We start from the raw sequence: 21329 nt of genomic DNA, 5'->3' as shown, positions 1-21329 counted from the left end.
TTTCACAATTATCATCATGTAATTTAGGTTCTTCAAAAACATGGTCTTTGATGTGAAATATTCTAACACTCAAATTAAAACCCTATGATTGTAGTATATGAAAGTAGGGATCGTTTTAGGCCGGGGATTAGAAGGGATGCTAATCAACACAATTAAGACTCAAAAACACTAAACTAGACTCTATAGACTCTAAACTAACTTAAAACACTCAAAACAACAACAAACACTCAAAAAGACTCAATTTTAGACCTAACTAGTGTTTTGGACGAAAATAAACCTTAACTTGACTCAAAACGACTCAAACAAAACAGATTTTGACTCAAATAACAAGACTAAATGAAAGGGGGATTGTTTTTGACGAATTTAAGACTTAAAACAAAAACTTTGTAGAAAAATGAAATTAGGTGAATTAAATGGGTGAAAGGCTAGTTAGAGGGTCCTTCTCCACACATGACATATGCAGATAAACCAATTTCCAGTTATTATTCCTTTAGACTATGAATGACAACGCCCCAAGTTAGTTGCATCGCACAACTAACCATCAGATTTTCCTTATTTCATTGAATTAAATGGAATACGCATCTAAACCAAATTATCTTTCTCAAGTTCCCTATATGAAACACATGATAGAGATACATGTCAAAAGTCATTAAGTTCTATGAAAATCATAAGCATTGACAAGGCATTCATCACTATGAAACGCATGAGACTCATACCAAGGATTTACTTAACACGATTGTGACTAGCAACCTCCACCACTTGTGAATATAAGTGAATAACTCTTATGTGAAACCCCCTTATACTCTAGCATCAAATTCATGCATGCAAATTAAGTGTCGACCCCCAACCCACATACATAAACAAGTTTTAATAACTTAGATAAGCAAATCACATTCATGCCTTAAAAACCAATAACTGGATGGAATCAATTCATATAAAACATATAATCATGGCTTTGAATTCAACTCTAACTAAAAAGAAGTTAGTTCCACATGTTCACAAAACAAAGATAATTAAATTTAAACATTGAACTAAGACTAAGGATAGAAAGAACCAAGAAAAACGGTCCACACTCTAATGGCATGCACAGCACTCACTTGGATGGCAAATTGCACAATTCCTCCTCTCCTTGCTTCCTTGCTTGCAGCACTAGGGTGGTGTAGAATGGATTGTGGTGTTTGATGGATGAAAGTATGAATGAATGAATGAGTGAGTGGATGAATGAATGGTGTGGCATAGGGCTCTTTATATAGGCTGATTATGCTCAATTAGTGAAGGAAAAGGATTGCACAATCCCATAGAAAAAGGGTTAAGTCTAGGTAGAAACCAAAGGGGAAATGGAATAGGTAGTGCACGGCTAGGATTTAGGGGATTCTAGAAGGGTAGGTGCGGCACCTTTGTAGGGATGAGATAAGGTTTCTAGAAAGAATGGTTTAGGGCAGATTCCTAAACCTAAAGGGACAAGGACACATGATATAGGTGTAGAAGAAGGATTGCAATTCCTAAACCTATATGGAATGGTGTTTATGCGGCAAAACAAATGGATAAGCTTCTAGAAACTGTTCTAAGTGTTTAAAGATGCACCTAATCCCTTCTAATTAGCTAGATTTAAGGCACAACCTAATTTGGATAGGATAAGATAGGATAATGTTAGAGTTAGGAAAGGATAAGGTTGGTTAGGATAGGATAAGATAAGGTTGGATAAGGTTCCTTATTTCTTGCTTCTTCCTTATCTTCTTTGCATTTGGACTTCTTCCACCAGGTTTGTAGCCTTTCCTAGCCCTTCTTGACTTCAATTTCGTCCATCCTCTTTGCTCCATGGTTAAGTTATCCAATCCATGCCCAAAAATGCTCCATTTAGCTCCAAAATGCCCTTTCTTGCTCCTTTTGCCATTAGGACCTAAAAACATACGAAAATAGCTTAAAAGACTAAAATAACTAGTAATTAACTCACTAACAACATAACTAAGTAGCATAAATATGCTCCTATCAGTCTTAAGTGTCAATTTTTTTGAGCCTTGATTGCATGAACCTTCACCATGATGCATGAACCTAACTTTTCGTATCACGAATAATATATTCTTCTCAAACTGTGTTTGCATTATAGTTAAATATCATATTATTTGAATTGATATTGTGAAGAAAAAAAAAAAAGAAGCAAATTAAGGTTTGTGAAAACAACCCATATGAGTCGCAACTTCAAGCCACGAGCTGAGCCAAGTAAATCTCCTTTGACTTTGAGAAAATGGTGAGAATTGGCGGTGTGGGTTGTTGGTCGCTTCTGGTTTCCAAGCAGCTGCGATAACTCGTCCCTCATCTAGGCTTCTAGGGTTTTCTCTACTAGTCACTTTTACCCCTCCATTGGTTAGGCTTCTGTGGAGGATTTTTCCTTTTGGGTTGAAACCCTTTTATGTTTTTCCTTTATGTATTATTTTGTAATTGTTGTACAAAATAACCATTACTCATGCTTTGTTTGCATAAGTGGCGTTTTATTTTTGTACACTAGTCCTTTTTAGGACTATATAAGGTGTAATTTGTCAGTCTAGATCAAGAGTGAAAATGAACAACAACCTTGTTAATTTCATAGGGCAATACTTAGGTGCTCACTAGGTAGTACTTTTAGGGTGCTTTTGTTGGACCAGACTATTCTTGGATTGTACTAATTTCAGGGACTAAGTTGGATTGGTTTGCCTTGGACCAAGCTTGATAATAATTATGAAATGTTTGATGCAGTGCCGGATTAAGCTGTAACCTAACAAATTTTAAACCAAAATTTTTTTAACCATTTTTTAAATTCAGTTTTTCCTTTAAAAAAACAAAAACTAAAAAAAAGAATTATCCTAAGCCATCATCGTTATCATTGCCACCTATTCTCTCTCACATAGAGTTTCAAACTAGTTTTTTTCTATGTACTGATGCCTTTCATAGAGGGAATGAAGGATCAAAAACCCAATCAAGGCTATTGAATTCTTCTGACAAGTTTGCATCAAATAGGTTGCTTGACTGCAGACTCTGTAAGAAAAAACTTCCACAAAAGATACCCATATTTGATTCTTAAATCTGCTTCCTTAAACTCTCTAACTCTAACCCAATCACAGTTATTGAAGATTTGTTTCTGAGTTGATCCCTTTTATTTCTCACAGTTACCACAACCATTGAGCAGAAAAGGGATGGCAGGGTACAACGGTAGATAGCAGGAGTGCACAAGAGTTCTGGTGCAGTCTGGGGAGAAGGAATTAGGAGATGAATGATAATCAGAAGGAGAGATCGTGGTGATGGTAGGCTAGCTGGGTCACTACAAATGGGAAGGCACATGATTGCTAAGATTGCAAATACTGACCTTTCAGATGGTGTTAGCAATGAGGCCTTTAGGGAGAGTGAATCCCACTTAGTCTCATCAAAACTAATCCTTGAACTGGGTCAAACAAGGGACTTGAACAATAGCTAAGCTAATCGTGGTTACTCCTAGCTAAAGAGCCCAAACAAACGACGCACCCTTATTTTCCTCACTAGCTATGTGTGTGACAGCCCGTCCTGAATTATTTGTACCGTAGCTGCGAAAAGACTAAAATGCCCTTGGACATAATTGGTGTTGTGGGGTGTTGTTTTGTTGTTTTTGGTGGTTGACTCTATAGGACACACACACCCACACACACACTCTCGTGACTCTCTCTCTCTCATCTTCTCTTGGACTTTATCCCATTTCCTTTGCAAATGTATGGACGAACTTTAAAACCAATCTTCCACGCACGGATCGACGTCTAAAAGGTAAGATTCAAACTCCTTGCAAGCTCCTGAGTTCACCCATACCATTTGTGAGACTTGAAACCTTAGAAACGTTGAAAATCCTAACCCTAGTTTTCATGCACTGTTCATGCACACGTGATCGTGAAGTTTTTAGGAGTTTTTAAGATCACAGAGAGCTTTAAGAGGTCCTCACGAAGCTTGGGGAAGAAAGTTGGAAGGAATTGGACGTCGGGATCGTGAGTTGCAAGTTTGGCCAGAATATCGTGGGTTTTTCCGTCAAGATTCCATTGGTTTTAGGGCTTCAAAGTGGTAAGGTTTTGTTCTACTCGTTGTAAGCTTCATTTTGGTACCAATTTCATGGATTTTGGTTGAGAAATGAAGAAGATATGAAGTTTTGAAAAAAATTCCGGTTTCCGGCAACGCTGACGGCGGCGGGCGAGACTCACGGGAGAAGACAATGGAATATTCTGTTAAGTTAACGAAATATTCTTAATGGTGTCAGGTTAGTTTTAACGGAATATGCTTGCTTTTGGACGGAATATTTCCTAACGCCGTTAGGGATTCCATCCATGTGCTAGGCACGTGCCTGCATGATGCGTGATTTATACGCACACAAATTAAACCCTCTTTTTGTCAAATTGTAGTATAAGTATAAGTAGGGATCGTTCTGGACCGGGGATTAGGAGGGATTGTTAATCACTTGGAAACTGACTCAAAAACGTAAAATAAAGTTTAAAACACTAAACTAGACTCAAAGAATGCGAAACTACATGCTTAAAACACTAAAACAAACCAAAAGACTCAAACATCACCCAAAACACTCAAAACTACCTTAAAAACACTTTCTGGGCAGTTTTGAGCACTTTGGTGAATTTGGACGAATTTATGTAATAAATTGAATCAAAACACTTAGAAACATAAACTAAGACACTTTCTAACTAAATTGGACATTAAAGTAAAGGGGGATTTAGGTTTTGACGAAATTAAACTAAATGAACAAATTGTAATTAAAGGCAGAATGTAAATATGAATATGATGAAATGGAATGGATGAATGCTAGCTAAGGGGTTCATCTCCACACATGTTACACTTGCATAATAAAATGATTTCCAATTGCATTTCAATAAACCATGAATTCTCAATGCTCCAAGTTAATTAGGTCCGCTTAAATTAACTTTCAAATCTTCCTAACGTTATTGAATTGGATGATTGCATACGACAACCCAAAACATTCCCCACAAGTCCCCTACATGATTGCATAATAGAGATACAAGCAAGAATCATTACGCTCTATGAAAATTATAAGTGTTGACGAGGCATTCGTTACTATGGAATACGCATGAAACTTATGCCAAGAATTCGTTTAACACGATTGTTTATAAGCAACCTCCACTACTTGTGAATATAAGTTCATAACTATTAGGTGAAACTCACTTATATTCTAGCATCATATTCATGCATGAAAATTAAGTGTGCACTCTCAATAAACATACATAAATAAGTTATCAATCAAACAGTTAAACGAATTGAATCCACAACTTATGAAACACAATTAGAAGTAATCAAATCAAAATGCAAGCATAAACATATATTTCGAATTCCCCCCTAGCCAAAGGGGGTTTAGTTGAATTTAAACATTGGAATCAAATAAACACCTAAACATTCCAACAACTCAAACTTGAATTGTATGAACGTTTAGGCCCTCTTCTCTTCCATTCCTCATTCGTACAAAACAAAGAGTATTGAAATTAAACATTGAAATCAAAGAAACACCTAAACATTCCAACAACTCAAACTTGAATTGTATGAACGTTTAGGCCCTCTTATCTTCCTCTTCGTTGTAGCACAAGGTCTAAGGATAGTTTGATGGTGTGAATGGTTTGGGGAGTGGTTGGAGTGGCTGCAATGGAGGAGAAAAGTGTTTTGGTGGCTGCTGCAAGGGTGTGGAGAGGTTTTGACGAATTTCTGGAATATGGAAGAGTGTATGAGAATGAATGAATGTTGTGTGAAGTGTGTATGGTTTTTATAGGGAGATGAATGGATGGGAGAGGGAACATGACAGCTAGGTTAAGTGAATGCATGTGCAAAACAGCTAGGATGAATGCATGTGGATGTTTGGTGGCTGAAATGATGAAGTGGGAAGTGCATGTGGGTTAGAAATGCATGTGGGTGAATGTTTGAATGATTAAAGGGGAAACATGACAGCTAGGTTGGTTGGTGGCTGCCATGGAGGTGTGGAGTGATGGACTTGCACAAGGGGAATGCATGTGCACGGTTTTGGTGTGGAGAAATGATTATGGATGCATGTGTTGAATGATTTCTTGGTGAGGGATGTGGAGTGGCTGCAAGGTGTGAATGATTATGAATGCATGTGCAATGTTTTGGGAGAAAATGGGTGTGCATGTCAATGATGGTGTTTGGTGCTGAAAATGAATGTGTTTGCATGTGAATTAAAGCTAGGGTGAATGATGATGAATGCATGTGGATTAAATAGTGAATGTTGGCTGCAAAGTGAATGAATAATGGGTGCATGTGGGTTAATTAATTAAGTGTATGATATGATAAGTGTATGATATGATAAGTGAATGATATGATAAGTGGTGAATGATAAGTGGTGAATGATATGTGGTGAATGATATGTGAATGATATGATAAGTGAATGATAAGATAAGTGGTGAATGATAAGTGGTGAATGATAAGTGGTGAGTGATAAGTGGTGAGTGATAAGTAATGATATGTGATAAGTGATATGTGGTGATGATAAGTAATGATATGTGGGAGTGTGGCTGAAATGAAGGAGTGGAATGTTGGAATGTTATGCACGGCTAAGGATAAAGGAAAGGTTTAAATGTCCTAAAACTAAAGGGAACAAGGTTCCAACACTTTGGTCTTCAATTAGGTCTTCAATTTCGTCCAACACTTTGGCTCCAAGCATAAGCTATCCATCCTTAGCCCAAAAGTGCTCCAAAAGTCTCCAAAATGCATCTTTTTTCTCTTTTAGCCCTTTGGACCTACAAACACACGAAAATAGCTTAAAGTAATAAAATAACTAAAGAAACATAACGTAAATGCACGAGAACAAGCCATTTAAGTCGCATGAATATGCTCCTATCACTGCACGTGGCCGATGCGTGGGGGCGCGTGAGATGTCAGAAAATTATTTTAAAAATATGGGGATGTTCGTGAGGTTGAGTAGATCACGTTGGTGTATTCACACACCCCATTTGAGCATTGTATGAGAAGTTATTACCTAGTTTTGGTTATGTGCTTTAAATTGACGTATTTATAGTTGTTTTGCATATAGGTGAGACCTATCTCGAGGACGAGCGCAGTCACTCGAGGCAAGGGGGTAACGACCCTTTCACATACCAGTGAGTGGGCTTTTGGTTTTCCGTATATACCTATATACTTGTGGTTTTTCCCAGAAAATGATATGGAAAGTTTATATGTTTTAAATGCCATGCATAGCAGTTGCCTATTTATTTATGCATTAGTAGTTGCATATATGTATATTTGGTGCTGCGGACGCACAGGTAAGTGCCAGGTAAGTTATAGTTTATAGTTGTGACATAGTAGTTATGTGATATGCATAGAGAGCTTGTAACCTGCACTCGGTGTTAGTGTTCCCGTCCAGAGTAGGGCACAGTCCTTCACGTGATGTTCACCTCCCGCACCACACGCTCATCTTGGATCCAAGTTAGGTGCACAATCCTATCGTACAGACCACTATAGGTGGTTCCGACTCGTAGGTGACCCGCGATTATTCCCTCAGTCTTCACGTGATCGTAGCACTTGAGCGTATTTATTTACACCTAGTCCTATCGTACAGACCACTTTAGGTGGTTCCGATTCGTGTGCAGGTATAGTTAGTGAGTTGGGGATTTAAGCTCTAGATTCAACCGTACAGGTCACGGTAGGTGACTCCGGCTGACATGTTACTTAAATTGATTGACATTACCTGGGTTACTTACATTTTATGTGGATGCATTCGACATGGCATATTTCTGAGCATGTTTTCGATATTTGTGTATATTCTATTGTTTAGGAAACCATACAGGTTTTACAGCGAGGGGTTAGAACTTTTGGTGGCTTACGAGGAATCCACAGCATATCTGACAGATTATCACCAGTGTAGGACAACCTCTGAGTGTGTTTAGTTAGTGTTTGTTTCTTTGGACTGCACTAGGCTTTCTGTGCTCTAAATATTGTTTTTTTTTTTCACACTTACAGTTGCACTTGTGTGTTAACTACTCTGTGTGTAGTTTGGTTTTTATTTATTCGTACTTTTATTATTATCTTAGCTTCCGCACTGTGCATATGGCTACGTCACCCTCACGTGACAACCAGCACGCCTTGATTTCGGTTGGGGTGTGTCATTGTGATCCAACAAAATTATTTTACAGGTCAAGTAAAACATCCATCTTTCTTCCTCTCTTTATTGCTATGTGCATATCTCGTCCACCATCTATCACTCTCTTTTCCTGTGAACCACCCTTTATTCGTTTCCTCTTCGGTGACATCACCCTCAGTTTGTCTCTTCTCTAGTGGCTCAGCTAATCATTCTCATATCTGGCCGACGACCGCACCCCACCATGTCTCTTCTTTGGTGATCCACAAGAAATGATTGGAAGTTTAATGTTGTTTATTTAGAATTGCAGACTTTGATGATAAAAAGAGAGTTTATTTAGAAATTCAAACTTTGGGAGCATGGTGGAGCCATGATAAAGGGACGAAGGATGATGGGAAGATGGAGACAAAGTGGTTGTTTAGATGTGTGCTAGCAAAGTAACGAATGATTAGATGGTATGAATGATCTGATTCAAGGGTTTGAGCAGAACTCCAATCAAGGATATTTGGTTAATAAAGAGAACAGAGAACGGTGGCAGGTGGCTGGTGGGAGTGAATGGTAGCAGGAGATTTTCAGTTAGGGAGAAGACGTTTTTTTTTTTTGTGAACTAGGAGAAGACGTTTGGTTTGTTGAATAATGGGTGTTCGGTCGTGTGTTTAGAGAGTTAAAAGATGGACAAGTGTCCTTTTCATTTTTTTTATTAGGCCACGTATGTAAGTCAATAATGTAGTTACTCATAAGTGGAAAGGGATCTTGACACGCTTGACCATGATATCCTCCAAACACCAAGGTAGGCATATGCTGGCCGACACCCGAAGGTGACGAATCCATACTAACATACATGAGAAGTAATGAACATAAATAAAAAGTTATAAATTTAACTATAGTGAATATGCAATTGAAGAACGTGTTCAGAGCATACAACTAATCCGAGACACTAAAAAGGAATAATATAAAATTGAATGAACAAAGAAATGGGTCCGACATCGAGAGGACTCGAAGATGTTGATGCAAAAGTGCCTTGACGCCCCTTGAAGATGCTAATGCAGAAGTGCCTTGATGCCGGGATTGTACACCTCAAATCTAAGTCCTGAAGGGGCGCAAAACAAAACATGAGTGGACCAAGTTGATATATAAGTAATACTAAAATAGTTAATTGTTAACGTACTAACCTCTAGGTTTAGAAAACTTGTATAGCATAATAAGTAATAGGTTTTTCTGAAAACCCTAGCATGCCATAAAACCTTTCATAAAACATATATCGTATATAATGTGCTTAGTAGTAGTAGTACAGGGTATATATATAAATATATATATAAACAAATATCTTTATTCACCCGAATGCACCACATATCCCGGCCGAAGCCATCTACAAACGCCCAGCCGAAGCCAATATAAATATCTTCCACCAGTAGACACCAACCAAACGCCTGGCCGAAGCCACCAACCTATGCCCAACCAAAGCCAATATAAATGTATCATTCGCCCGTAGGCAATATAAATTGCCCGTAGGCAGGACCATTCGCCTGTAGGCAGCAACATACGCCCGTAGGCAAGACATTCGCCCGTAGTCAGATCATTCGAATAACCACTAAGTAAGTACATAAGAACATTAACATAATATTTCTAATATATATATATATATATAACTATCTTAATCGGAGTTCAGTAGCTAAAACGTCATATCGTAAAACCACGTTCACAAGTATGTATATAGTCATCAATCATATATACCACAAGGAACATAAAGTCGATCAAGCATGATATAGATAAAGCATGGTAACCAATTCACGCATAAATGTTGCATAAAACTTAGTCATAAAATCATGCTTTTCATGTATGCATTTCTAATATCAAAATATGCATTTTGGAAGGGGTCCACTCACAAATACTTCGCTGTCGAAGGGCTGTGAGAACAAGCGAAGATAGAAATGCCATAAACAATTGCACCTAAGCACATAAAGGTACCAATTAATAAAACTCTACTCAAACGATTGAATTTCGGGAAACAGTCGTCATAAACGGATTCAGGATGTTGAAATTAGCCTAGGAGCCTGATCGAAACCCGAAAAAAGTCAACCCAAAAAGTCAACGGGCCTATAGTTTAGGCCAAGATAGGGCTAAAGGGCCGGGTAGTGGGTTTAGGTCCCATGGGTGAAGGGTTTTAGGTTACTTACTTGGGTTTGGGGGCTTAGATTGAATTTGGGCTTGGGATTAGGCTGGTCTAAATTTGGGTTTAGGCTTGGGCTCGGTCGATTGGGCCTGGCAACAGGGTTGGGCGCCGCCCAGTTTCCTTTGTAGGTCGCGGTGTCCAACGGAAGGGAAGGCCGAGTTTTGGCTGAAAAGTCTCCCCAGCTCCGTTTAGGGTCAAATCTCAACTATTTTCAATGATTTCTGAACCAAAATGAAGCTACAAACATGGAGAATAAATCCATACCAAAATGAAGTCGAGTTATCGTTGGAGTTGGGCGGAAATACCCTGCAAAACTTGTGATTTCCATCAGAAAATTGAGGATGTGTTTTCCCGAGTTATTTTATGTTTATAATCCAACCAAAACTCGCGTGTAAGCTTAAGATTGAGCTAGGAATTGAAAAACTACGATGAAATGATATGGTGTGATCCTTACCAAGGTCGGGAGTGTGAGGTTCGTTGGGAAGTCGTTGTTCCGTCGTATAAGCTCAGTTCCAAAGTTGATAGGAATGAGAAAGAGGAAATGATGTAGTGATCTTGTTGTGATGGTAAGGGTTGAGTGTGTGTGTATGTTTGTTCTCAGAAAGGAGAGAGTACAAAAAGCGTGAAGAAGAGAAAGAGACAGAGATAGAGAGAAAGTTGTAGAGAATAGAGGTAAGGGATAAGGAAGAGAGAGAAGTCTGTGAGTTGTGTAAGGGGTAAAGGAAAGGCACGGGAAGGAAGACAAAAGAGGAAAGTGGGCCCCACTTGGCACACCATTTAAGACTTAAATAGTAACCCTTTCAAAATATCTTACAACCCAAAGTGGAAATACAAAAATGCCATTCCGTTCCGTCAATTCCGGGACGTGTTGTTACAAATCCTCTCTGGATCCCTTCCTCCTGAGCCAACTAAGCCCAAAATCCAAACCCTTGAAATTTAATCCAACAGCTAAAAATAGAGGGCCTCATTAAAAGTTATAATAATTTTAGCTGTTCTGTGACAGCCCGTTCCGAAAATTTTAAAACGTACACGTGAAAAGGCGATTTTGCCCCTAGTGTTATTTTTTTTCGTTGTGTGGTTGTTTGAATTGGTGTGGCTGGTTGTGGACCACACACACACACTCCCATAATTTCCCTCACCCTTTCCCCCTATCCCTGCACCCATCTTGTGCCCATTACCCTTCCCATTTTCATATCCCTTGTACGGACACGCCCCCAAAACCCATGTAATCTTCACTGATCGAAGAAACAAAGTACATATCCATGCTCATGAGGTCCTTTGGAGTCCAACCATACCCATTTCAGGTAAGGATACCTTCGTTTTCACGTCGAACTCGGGATACCCGATTTTTGGTACTGTTCATGCACATGTAAATTCTTATGTTTTTTGGAATTTCAAGCTTGTAGGAAGCTTGGTGAGGTCCTTAGGAGGCTCGGGGTGGTTCGTTTGAAGGTTTTGGACGTCGGGATCACGAGTTTCGAGGTTGGCCGGAGTTGGGGGTATTTTCCTGGCGAGATTTCGTGAATTTTAGCACTTGAAAGTTGTATGATTTTGTTCCTCTCGTTGTAAGCTTCAATTTGGTACCAATTTTGTGAAATTTGGTTGAAAAATGAGGAAGATATCACGAATTGAATTTTTCCTGATTTTCCGGCGCTGGCGACGGCGCCGGAGCCTCGCCGGAGAAGACGACGGAATATTCCGTCAGTTTGGACAGAATATTCCTAACGCCGTTAACGGAATCCGTTAAAGTTAACGGAATATTCCTGACAGCGTTAACTGACGCCGTTAGCGTGCCAGGCACGTGCTTGCGCGTGGCCGGCACTTGTGGCCGTGCCTTGGCCGGCGCGTGGGGGTGCGTGCGGAGGTGAAATTTTTTTCTAAAAATATGGGGATGTTCTTGAGGTTGAGTAGATCACGTTGGTGTATTCATACACCCCATTTGAGCATTGTATGAGAAGTTATTTCTTAAGATTGGTTATGTGCTTTAAAATTAACGTTTTTATAGTTGTTTCGCATATAGGTGAATCCTATCCCGAGGACGAGCGTGGTCACTCGAGGCAGGGGGGTTACGACCCTTCCACTTATCAATGAGTGGGCTTTTGGTTTTCCGTATATACCTATATACTTATACTTTTCCCATAAATTGATTTAGAATGTTTATTCGTTATATGCCATGCCTATAGTTTTGCCGTTGTTTTTGCATTGTTAATTGTTTATATATATGCATGTTTAGTGCTGCGGACGCACAGGTAAGTGCCAGGTGAGTTGTGATTTATGTTTATTTTCAGTAGTGATTTGAGATGCATAGAGAGCTCATAACCTGCACCCCCGGTGTTAGTGCTCTCGCCCAAAGTTGGACACAGTCTTTCACGTTATGTTCACCTCCCGCACCACACGCTCAGCTTGGATCCAAGTTAGGTGCACAGTCCTGTCGTACAGACCACTTTAGGTGGTTCCGACTCGTAGGTGACTCGCGATTATTCGCACAGCCTTCACATGATCGTAGCACTTGAGCGTATATATATGATACACCCAGGCTTGTCGTACATACCACTTTAGGTGGTTCTGACTCGTGTGCAGGTCTAGTTAGTGAGATGGAGATTTGAGCTCTAGATTCAGCCGTACAGGTCACGTTAGGTGACTCCGGCTGACGGATTATGTGATATTGATGCGATAGTACCTGAGCACTTGCATTTTACCTTGAAGTTTTGGCATAGCATATTCTTGAGCATGACTTATATATATATATACTCTATTTTCTGGGAAGTATACAGGTTTTACGGCGAGGGGTTAGAACTTATTTATTAAATGGTTTTCGAAAAGCTTTGTTTTTGCCCACTCACGCTTTTGTTTTGCGCCCCTCCAGGTTTTAGTTGGCTAGCACGTTTGGTGGTTTCCTTGAGGATTTCCCCGGCATATCTGATAGACGATCACCAGTGTAGGACCACCTTCGAGTGTGCTTTTGTTGCGTCGTTTTCTCCTGGACTGCATTAGGCTTTCATGCTCTGAACTTAGTGTCGCACTTACGCTTGCACTTGTTTGTTATTACTTTGTGTAAAGCTAGTTTTTATTTATTCGTACTATTTCTATTATTATTTTATTAGCTTCCGCACTGTGCACATGGTTACGTCACTTCCACGTGACGACCAGCATGGCCTGATCTCGATCGGGGTGTGTCAGTTTGGATCAAATTTCAAGGACTCTGATTTTGTGCTCAATTGGCTCAGGTGGAAGGGATCTGGAGAGGATCCATTTCCCTCATCAGTGAGTAGTGAGAGCATCTCTAGTGGAGTCCTTAAATAGGCACAACCACCGTATAAAATGGGCATAAACAAATACAAGGTCGGAAATGAGTCCATAAGGTATAGAGATTTGCCAGATACATATTGTGTCCTTCACATATAGGGATTGTATGGGGACAACCTTGAGTAGAAAATAGGCCCCACAATCTTGATTGAATCTCTTAATGCTTTGAATGTTTTTAATTTTGACGCTTTGATTAATTAAAAAAAAAAAGTTAACACAAAGAAAAAATGTGCATCTTGAGTGGAAAACAGGATCACTGTCTTGATTGAAGATTTTAATACTTTTAGTTAATTAAAAAAAGGTAACATAAACTAAAAATGTGCATCTAATCAAGTTATCACATAAAATCATAAAACTTCAAATTTAGAGATTCTACTACAAGTACTCTCCTTTGGAGGTAATATTCTTTTAGGGATACAAAGATTTCATTTAAATCCTTAAATGAGTACTCAAAAGTGGTATCCTTCGCCACTTAGTATTGCGGTCTAGTAGTATTCCTCTTTACCTGTAAATGAGAGGTCTTAGCTTTAATTCTTACCAAAAGCGAATTTGAACCACATTATTGTTAGTTTATTGTGAGGTTAAGCCCACCCCCTTCCGTTAGTGTAGATAATACCGTTTGTTAAAATAAAAAAAGGGTTTGCTATCCACACACCCTTTTTTACTTTTCACACACCTCTTATTAATTTTTGTTCTTCGACCTTCTTCAATTCATTCGATCCGACAGCCAAAAATTAGAAACATGTATGAGAAGTTAAAAGTAGTGTGTGGATATCACATTCCAAAAAAATTGATGTCCTCATGGCTTAGGGAGAGGGAAAAAGATCCTCTTCGGATTCTCTTTGCGGGGATCCGATGGATCAATCAATCATATTTGTTCATCGTACATCGTGTGATCAATTTTCATTAGGTACTATTTGTATTCAATTTTAAATTTTAAATTTTTTAAATTTTATTTAAATTTTAATTCTTAAATAATTTTTAACCGTATAATATACGATGAACAGACATGCTTAATTGATTCAGAACAACATAAAGAGAATTCGTAGAGGAATCTTTTTCTGAGGAGAGAGAAGGGGTTAGAAGGTGGGTCCCACATTCACACGTTCCCGAAGCTGTAACCTTTGTTTGAGAACTCTCCAGGCCAAAAACAACAGAAAGAGGAAGGTCTCACGCTTTTGTTTTTTCACCATTCACCATTCACCATTCACTGACCCTCCCCTCTCCGTCTCTCGTCCCAAGCCAGCAAGCCTATCCCCACCACTACCACCGACCTAGATCCTCCTCCTCCTCCTCCTCCTCTTGGCCCATCTGCTGCTGCTGGGCCCTCTCTTTCTTTTTAACTTTTCCATTTTCTTTCCTTTTTATTTTTTTTTTCCTGCAAAAATCATTCTTATTAAGCTGAGTTAAGCTTTATTGGGGTCTTGTGTTGGGGTTTTAATCACCTTTATTCATTCTTTCCTACAAAATTGAGCATCCCCTGATTCCCCCTACCTCACTTCAAAATTCAATGGTATATGCATCTCCACCACATCTCAAGCTAGGGGTTTTCTTTCTTTTCACTATCTTTCTACTTATTACTACTACTATTTCTACATTCAATTGAATTAATTGTGATTCATTGATGGCCTATCAGAGTTCTGGGTCGAGTTCCAGTCCCTCTGGATTCCAATTCCCCAATTCCAACTCCCCTTTTGGTGACACCACCTACACCAAGGTCTTTGTTGGGGGCCTCGCCTGGGAGACGCACAGCGATGCCATGGGCCGCTATTTCGACCAGTTCGGCCAGATTCTCGAGGCCGTCGTTATTACTGACAAGAACACCGGCCGATCCAAAGGCTATGGCTTTGTGAGTATTTCTTCTTTTCACTTTATGGGTTTTTGTTTGCTCTTCCATGAGTTTACTGGTATTCAGTGTGTGTTTTGCAAATGAAAGACCAATGGCTGTGGGGTTGTTCTGCCTCACTCACAACTTTTGGAATGACTTGGTTTCTGTTTGTATTTACATGGAGGGTTTAGGTGACTTTCCGCGAACCAGAGGCTGCTGCTCGGGCCTGTGCTGATCCAACTCCGATCATCGATGGCAGGCGCGCCAATTGTAATTTGGCTTCACTCCGGCGGCCCAGGCCGCCTATGCCTTATGGTATGGTTTCTTATGCTCTTAGTTTGATAACTATCAATTAAGTCCCGCTTTGTAGTTTCCCATTTCATGCTCAATTGCATCTAGTTCATTGTTTATGGGTGATGTTTGTGTTTGTGCTATCAATTTCTTTTCCTAGTTGCCATCGTTTTACTGACTTTGTTTTAAACACAGCAATTATTTATGGATTTGAAGAAAAATAGAACTAAGATCTTCATAGGTTTCCATCATGTTTTCAAGCTAACCTTTCAAAGTACCAAAATCTACATATATTGTTTTCCCCATAGCAAACAAACACGTTCCACGTGACATTTTTTTACTTACAGGACGTCCAAGACCCGCTGCTCCATACATTGGAGGCATGCAAGCTACCCGTGGGGCTTACACTGGAGGATATGGCTACCAGCAGCCTCTTTCTTACAACTATCAACAAGGATTAGTTTATCCTCCCTATGGGTGAGTCATGCATTTTTAGGTTTAGGTGATAGCCACAGAGTTAATGTAGTAGTGTAATATTTGTTGAACGTCCACTTGTTGTATATAAGTTGTCAACATTTGATATTGATTTGGTTAGCCCTGGAATGATTGGTGACATCTCAGTTAACAACTTAGTTCTCTTCCATTGTTTTTTGTGTAGCGTATGCCATTTGGAATATGCAATGCCACGTTGATTTTCAAAATCAACTTTCTTAGTCATCTCCCTTGGTATTCAGGGGTCATTTTGTCTAGACTATGATGACATGACATGGCATGGCATGATTGGTAATTCAGGAGATGAAAAAGAGATAGTTGCAGAGGATATGTGCCTCAAGTCAATGTTTATGGAGCAGGCAAGACTTAAATTGGGTTTTCTAGTCTCGCCATTTTACTGATTGATCTCATACATGAGATTTCTCATTCAAGTATAAGAGCACTGTAGCTTGTAGTTTAAATTCCAAACCTTTGTTCTTGCATTGTAAGGGATTAGTTTTGGTTCAATGCATTGCATTGTTTGTAATTGTATCTCATGTACATTAACTCTTCCAAATTGCTCGCAGAAATTATGATATCAATAGTTGTAATGGTTGTCTTATCTGTTCAGGTATGCAACATATGGACCTGAGTATGCTTATTCACAGGTCAGTAATGTTCTTAAATGGCAGCGCAGGTGGATGTCTTTCTTTTGGATTTATGAGTGTGAGGATATTATGTTGCTTTATTCTGACTTGCTTCCTAACTTTGTTCGCCATTTCTTTGGTAGGGTGTTTACGGCGCCTATGCGGGTCAGCAATATCTTCAAATATATGGACTTCCAGGGACGGCTACTACTTCTCCTTATCCTTATGGACAACTGGGTCAAACCATTCCTGGTGGTCAGGGTTATCCAACAGTTCATGGATATGCAATGCCTGCCCAGCAGATAATCCAGTTTGGTGCACCCAGTGTTAATGCAGCAACAACTTCCACAGTCCCTCCAGTTCAAGCAGCATATCATACAGGTACATCTCTGTCCTGAAACTATTGTTCGTCTTTTTTTCCTTCACGTCTCGGGTGTCCCCCTTCCTAGGGGACAAATTATTATTGTTCATCTTTCAATATAAATTAGTGAAGCTGTACCACCAAACATGCACTTCTTCTAACTCATAATTTATGTGAAATCAACTCAACCTAATGCCTGACCACTGTGTCTTGATCATACTACCTAAGAGGATGTGGGATCATGATAAATTTTAGTCTTTTTTCTTGCACATTTTTTCCGTAGAAGGCGCAGCCTGTCGATACGGTGAACAGTATCAGTGTCATTTGTTTAATTAATAAGGAAATATTTTAAAACAGATTTACTCGAAGTCTTTGATTTCCACTTTCAATTTTATAAACTAGAAAATAAATTTTTTTAACAAAGAATAGACACTTACCTAATATGACAAGCATTCTTCATAGTCTTATGATGGAGATGTAATGACAGTTTGATAGATCTTTCATCTAGATCAATGTACCACGGAGTATGTAGATAAGATCTAATTGACAAAAGACTGTTTTTTAATCAGGCATGGCAGCGAGTGTTGCGGCACGACCACATATTATATTATCTGCTCCTTCTCCCCAATATATGCAGGGTAGTGGTTCTGAGCAAAGAGCTGGGTGAGGGGTTGACTGAGGTTAGTGCCACATCATAGAATATAATGTGGTGTGTTTTGCAATCCTATACCTTTTCTTTGAGAAAATAGAAAAGAAAAAAAGGGATACATCCGCCACTAGGTTTGCATGGGATTTTGAGATTCTTTATTTACTCTTTGCAGGTATCCTTAGATTGCAGCAGGACTAAAAGAAGCAAAACTGCTAATTAAGTGGCAGGCTTCAGGTCGAGCCTTGCAAATTTTATTTTGCATTCTAGCGGTAAAGTTATTTGGTCATTTTCTTTACATATGCAAGATTTAGCTATAGGACTGCAAGTTCTGATTTATACAAACCTTTCTTCTGGAAAAAAAGATTTGCTAGATGAATAATATTATTCTCAGTATGCATTTGATAGCCAACTGATGATCATGTAGATGCGTGTATCAAATATCATTTAAAGGTCCACAATGGTTCCATCTTAGGCTGTGGCAGCAAAGTGTGAGAATACATTTCTCAGAAACAATGTTCCATTTGTTCTGTTTGTCTTTGTTGGACGTCCATGTGCAAATCAATTTAATAGGATGATTTACTAGATTGTTGTTTTTATTAACTTGTAGCAGTTCATTCCAATATTCAAATTTTGTGATTTTCCATAGGCATTAGTAGCCCTCCTATTCTTCACCAAATAAATTTTATGTTGTAGTGTTTACTCAATAATCATGAAAAGGAGGGTGGTTCTTCTTGGCACTTTTTGTTTGCATATCGGATTGCATTACCAATACCTTAAGGCGTTGTTCGGTATAGAAGATGGGACTGGAATGGATAAACACTATTTTCAAGTATGTTGAAGGAAGAAATGAAAAAATTGTGACCAACTTGAAGGTAGAAGATGAATTACTCACATAAGAAAACTTATCCACTCCAAACCTCCTCAAAATGGTAAGGATTAGAAGGGAGAAGTTTTCTACCCGTCTAATCTCATTCTAATCCCCCCAAAGTGAAAAATCATTCTCCTCTACCTTCACTTTACCTTGAATTTAGATGGTTCCATTCCAACCCAATCCTAGAGACCAAACGAGCCCAAAAGAATATATAATTGGACTTGTTTTTGTTGATTTCATATTTTGTTGGTCTGGATGTGCTTTCAGTCTAATTTATGTTTTATGATTGTAAGGCTTGGCATCCCAAAGGCTTACTTTTTTCTGGATTTATGCCCCGTCTTATACCTTCATTTTTATGCAGGTCATACAGTCATGGTCACCAGAGAAGTCAGATGTCTGAGTCGCCCCAGATGGCAGAGAAGGATGGAGGACGCTGGCTGCTCTTCACTCCCAGTGTGACATTTATCCTTGGTGCATCGAAACCTGTGTTACTCAGGAAAAGTGGCAGGTTGTCATGGATGGGTGGGTGCTAGAATCAGGTTTCTAGTAGCCATACAGGAATAAAACAAGTCTAAAAAAATCATGTTAGAATCAACATATGATTCGTTTATAGTCAGTCTTGCCCAAGCATTTTGGGGGCAGTCTCTCTGGTGTCGCGTGTTGATGGGCGGCCCATCACGCGCGTAATGTCATTCAGGTCTTTGTGCCTACTAGTTGTAGGATTTTCATTAAACTCAAGAGTCTTGTAATTTAGAGAATTAAGAAGGCCTGGCTTCAAAAGGGAAGAAGCTTCGGGCATGTTCTATTTATTTGGAAAGAACAGTTTTTGGGTGTATAATATATTTAGTAAAGCTGTCTCGTCTATTGGTCATTATGATTTGAAGGATGTGGAGTATGTTAATTTGTGCCTGTTTTTGTATATCATTTGAAAGACTGTTGGGGTATGATACCTTTTCTTTATAGCTAAACAGTGATCATGATCACTCGAGCTCTTGAGGCTCACACAACGATGTTTAACTCGTGCCAAATATGGTGTGATCATGTTTCTCTTTGATAAGAACCTTCAGCAGGCTTTAGTATAATAAAATATGTAATGTGTTGGGCTTAGGATTGTTATGGGTTGTATGTATGGGCAATTTAGGATCCATGTTAGTTTGTAGCTCACGTGCCTACCATGAGTTCGAGCTTTTCCATATATTGTAAAGGTTACTTCATTTTTATAATATATTATGAAATTCAGCTTTTATCATTTGGATATTCGCTCGTCTCCTTCCCAGATTCATACCTCCATTGTTGCCAAGCTGAGGTTGAATTAGGTAGAGGGTTTTGATCGTATCATTGGGATCATCTGTCTCGTTCCTGGTTTCCCTCCTTTGCATGCCCTGCCACACCACCACCACTAGATTTACTGAAATGGATGCCAGAGTGGCCGCATTGTGCTAACCTCAGCTCTTCCATGAATGCTTCCATCAACTCTTCCGTCTCCGAGGCCTTTGATGCCAAGCTTCCCCTTTATTTTGAACAATTTCGTCGCGAGTTATCTTGCAGATTGGGCACTGGTTCCTCATCCACCCCCGATCTTGGCCGATTCAGCCGATCCTTCGCGTCTTCCGCACGAGCTTTTCGACAGTGGGGGAGTGAATCCTCGTCAGCCTTTCTAGCTACAAGTTGATTTTCCTCGTTTCTTACCAAGTGATGATCCTGTAACTTAGATTTACAAGGCTGGGCAATATTTTGCTTATTACCACACAGCTAATCATCTCAAGGTCGTTACGATCTCTTTCCACCTTGACAGTGAGGCACTACACTTGTTCCAGTGGCTAGATTGTCTCCAATCGACACCGCGCTAGGATGGATTCACTAAGGCTTTTTTTTCGCGGGTTTGGACCCTCAGACTTTGAGGATTGCACTGAATCCTTATTCAAGCTCTACCAAACAGGCACCCTTAAGGATTATATTGTAGAATTTCATAGATTGGCTATGCATACCTATGATGTTGGTCTTATACTGTTAAAGAGTAGTTTCTTAAGGGGGCTTAAAAAGGAGTTAAGGTTTGATGTTAAGCTTTTGCGCCCTACCACGGTGCATGGGGCTATTTCCCTAGCCTTACAAATAGAAGCTAAACATAACGAGCTCAAATTCCCAGCATCCAAACACCTACCCTGCTAACAGATCAGGTAACTTGCCGGTCAAGAAACTCACTCCAACTGAGATTCAAAGAAAAAGAGAATTAGGGGATTGTTGGTTTTGTGATGAAAACTAGGTTAGAGGTCATAAGTGTGCTAAAAAATAGTTGTTAATGTTGGACTTAGCTTGTCCTGAGGAGGATACTAAGGCCCTTTATGATGAAATCTTCCCTGAGTGCCAGTCTATGCACCTCAGTGCCTATGCCTTTTATGGCACCATGGCCTCTAATACTCCTCAAACCATGAAGATCCAAGGCATTATACAGGGTCAACAAGTCACTATTTTGTTAGACTTGGGCAGCACACACAATTTTGTTGATTCCAAGTTGCTTAAGAGATATGGTTGGTCTTGTTCACCCACTAAACAGTTTGAGGTTATGATAGGTTATAGGGGCAAAGTCAATAGCTCAAGTTGTCGTAAGGGCATTCCGTTGTCTATAGGTGACTATCA

At 39.4% G+C, this 21329-nt stretch overlaps 1 protein-coding gene across 2 annotated transcripts; it reads left to right on the top strand.

Annotated features, from left to right (window-relative positions):
• Window positions 1-14827: 14827 nt before the first annotated feature.
• LOC137731327 (uncharacterized) lies at window positions 14828-19639 on the top strand. 2 transcript variants are annotated; one of them, XM_068470431.1, is made up of 9 exons: window positions 14828-15087; window positions 15211-15423; window positions 15594-15717; window positions 16041-16170; window positions 16796-16832; window positions 16955-17192; window positions 17742-17852; window positions 17994-18090; window positions 19054-19639. In XM_068470431.1, exons 1-7 carry the CDS (start codon window positions 15085-15087, stop codon window positions 17837-17839), a joined length of 843 nt encoding a protein of 280 aa, XP_068326532.1. In that variant the 5' UTR covers window positions 14828-15084; the 3' UTR covers window positions 17840-17852; window positions 17994-18090; window positions 19054-19639. The 2 variants fall into 2 exon arrangements, with proteins under 2 accessions (XP_068326532.1, XP_068326531.1); XM_068470430.1 differs by having other exon boundaries at window positions 14829-15423.
• The last annotated feature ends 1690 nt before the right edge of the window (window positions 19640-21329 follow it).

Source organism: Pyrus communis, chromosome 4 (assembly GCF_963583255.1).
Source record: "Pyrus communis chromosome 4, drPyrComm1.1, whole genome shotgun sequence".
In the NCBI taxonomy this organism is placed as follows: Eukaryota; Viridiplantae; Streptophyta; class Magnoliopsida; order Rosales; family Rosaceae; genus Pyrus; species Pyrus communis.
Note: the sequence above shows the minus strand (reverse complement) of the source record. Positions and strands in the feature narration are given on the sequence as shown.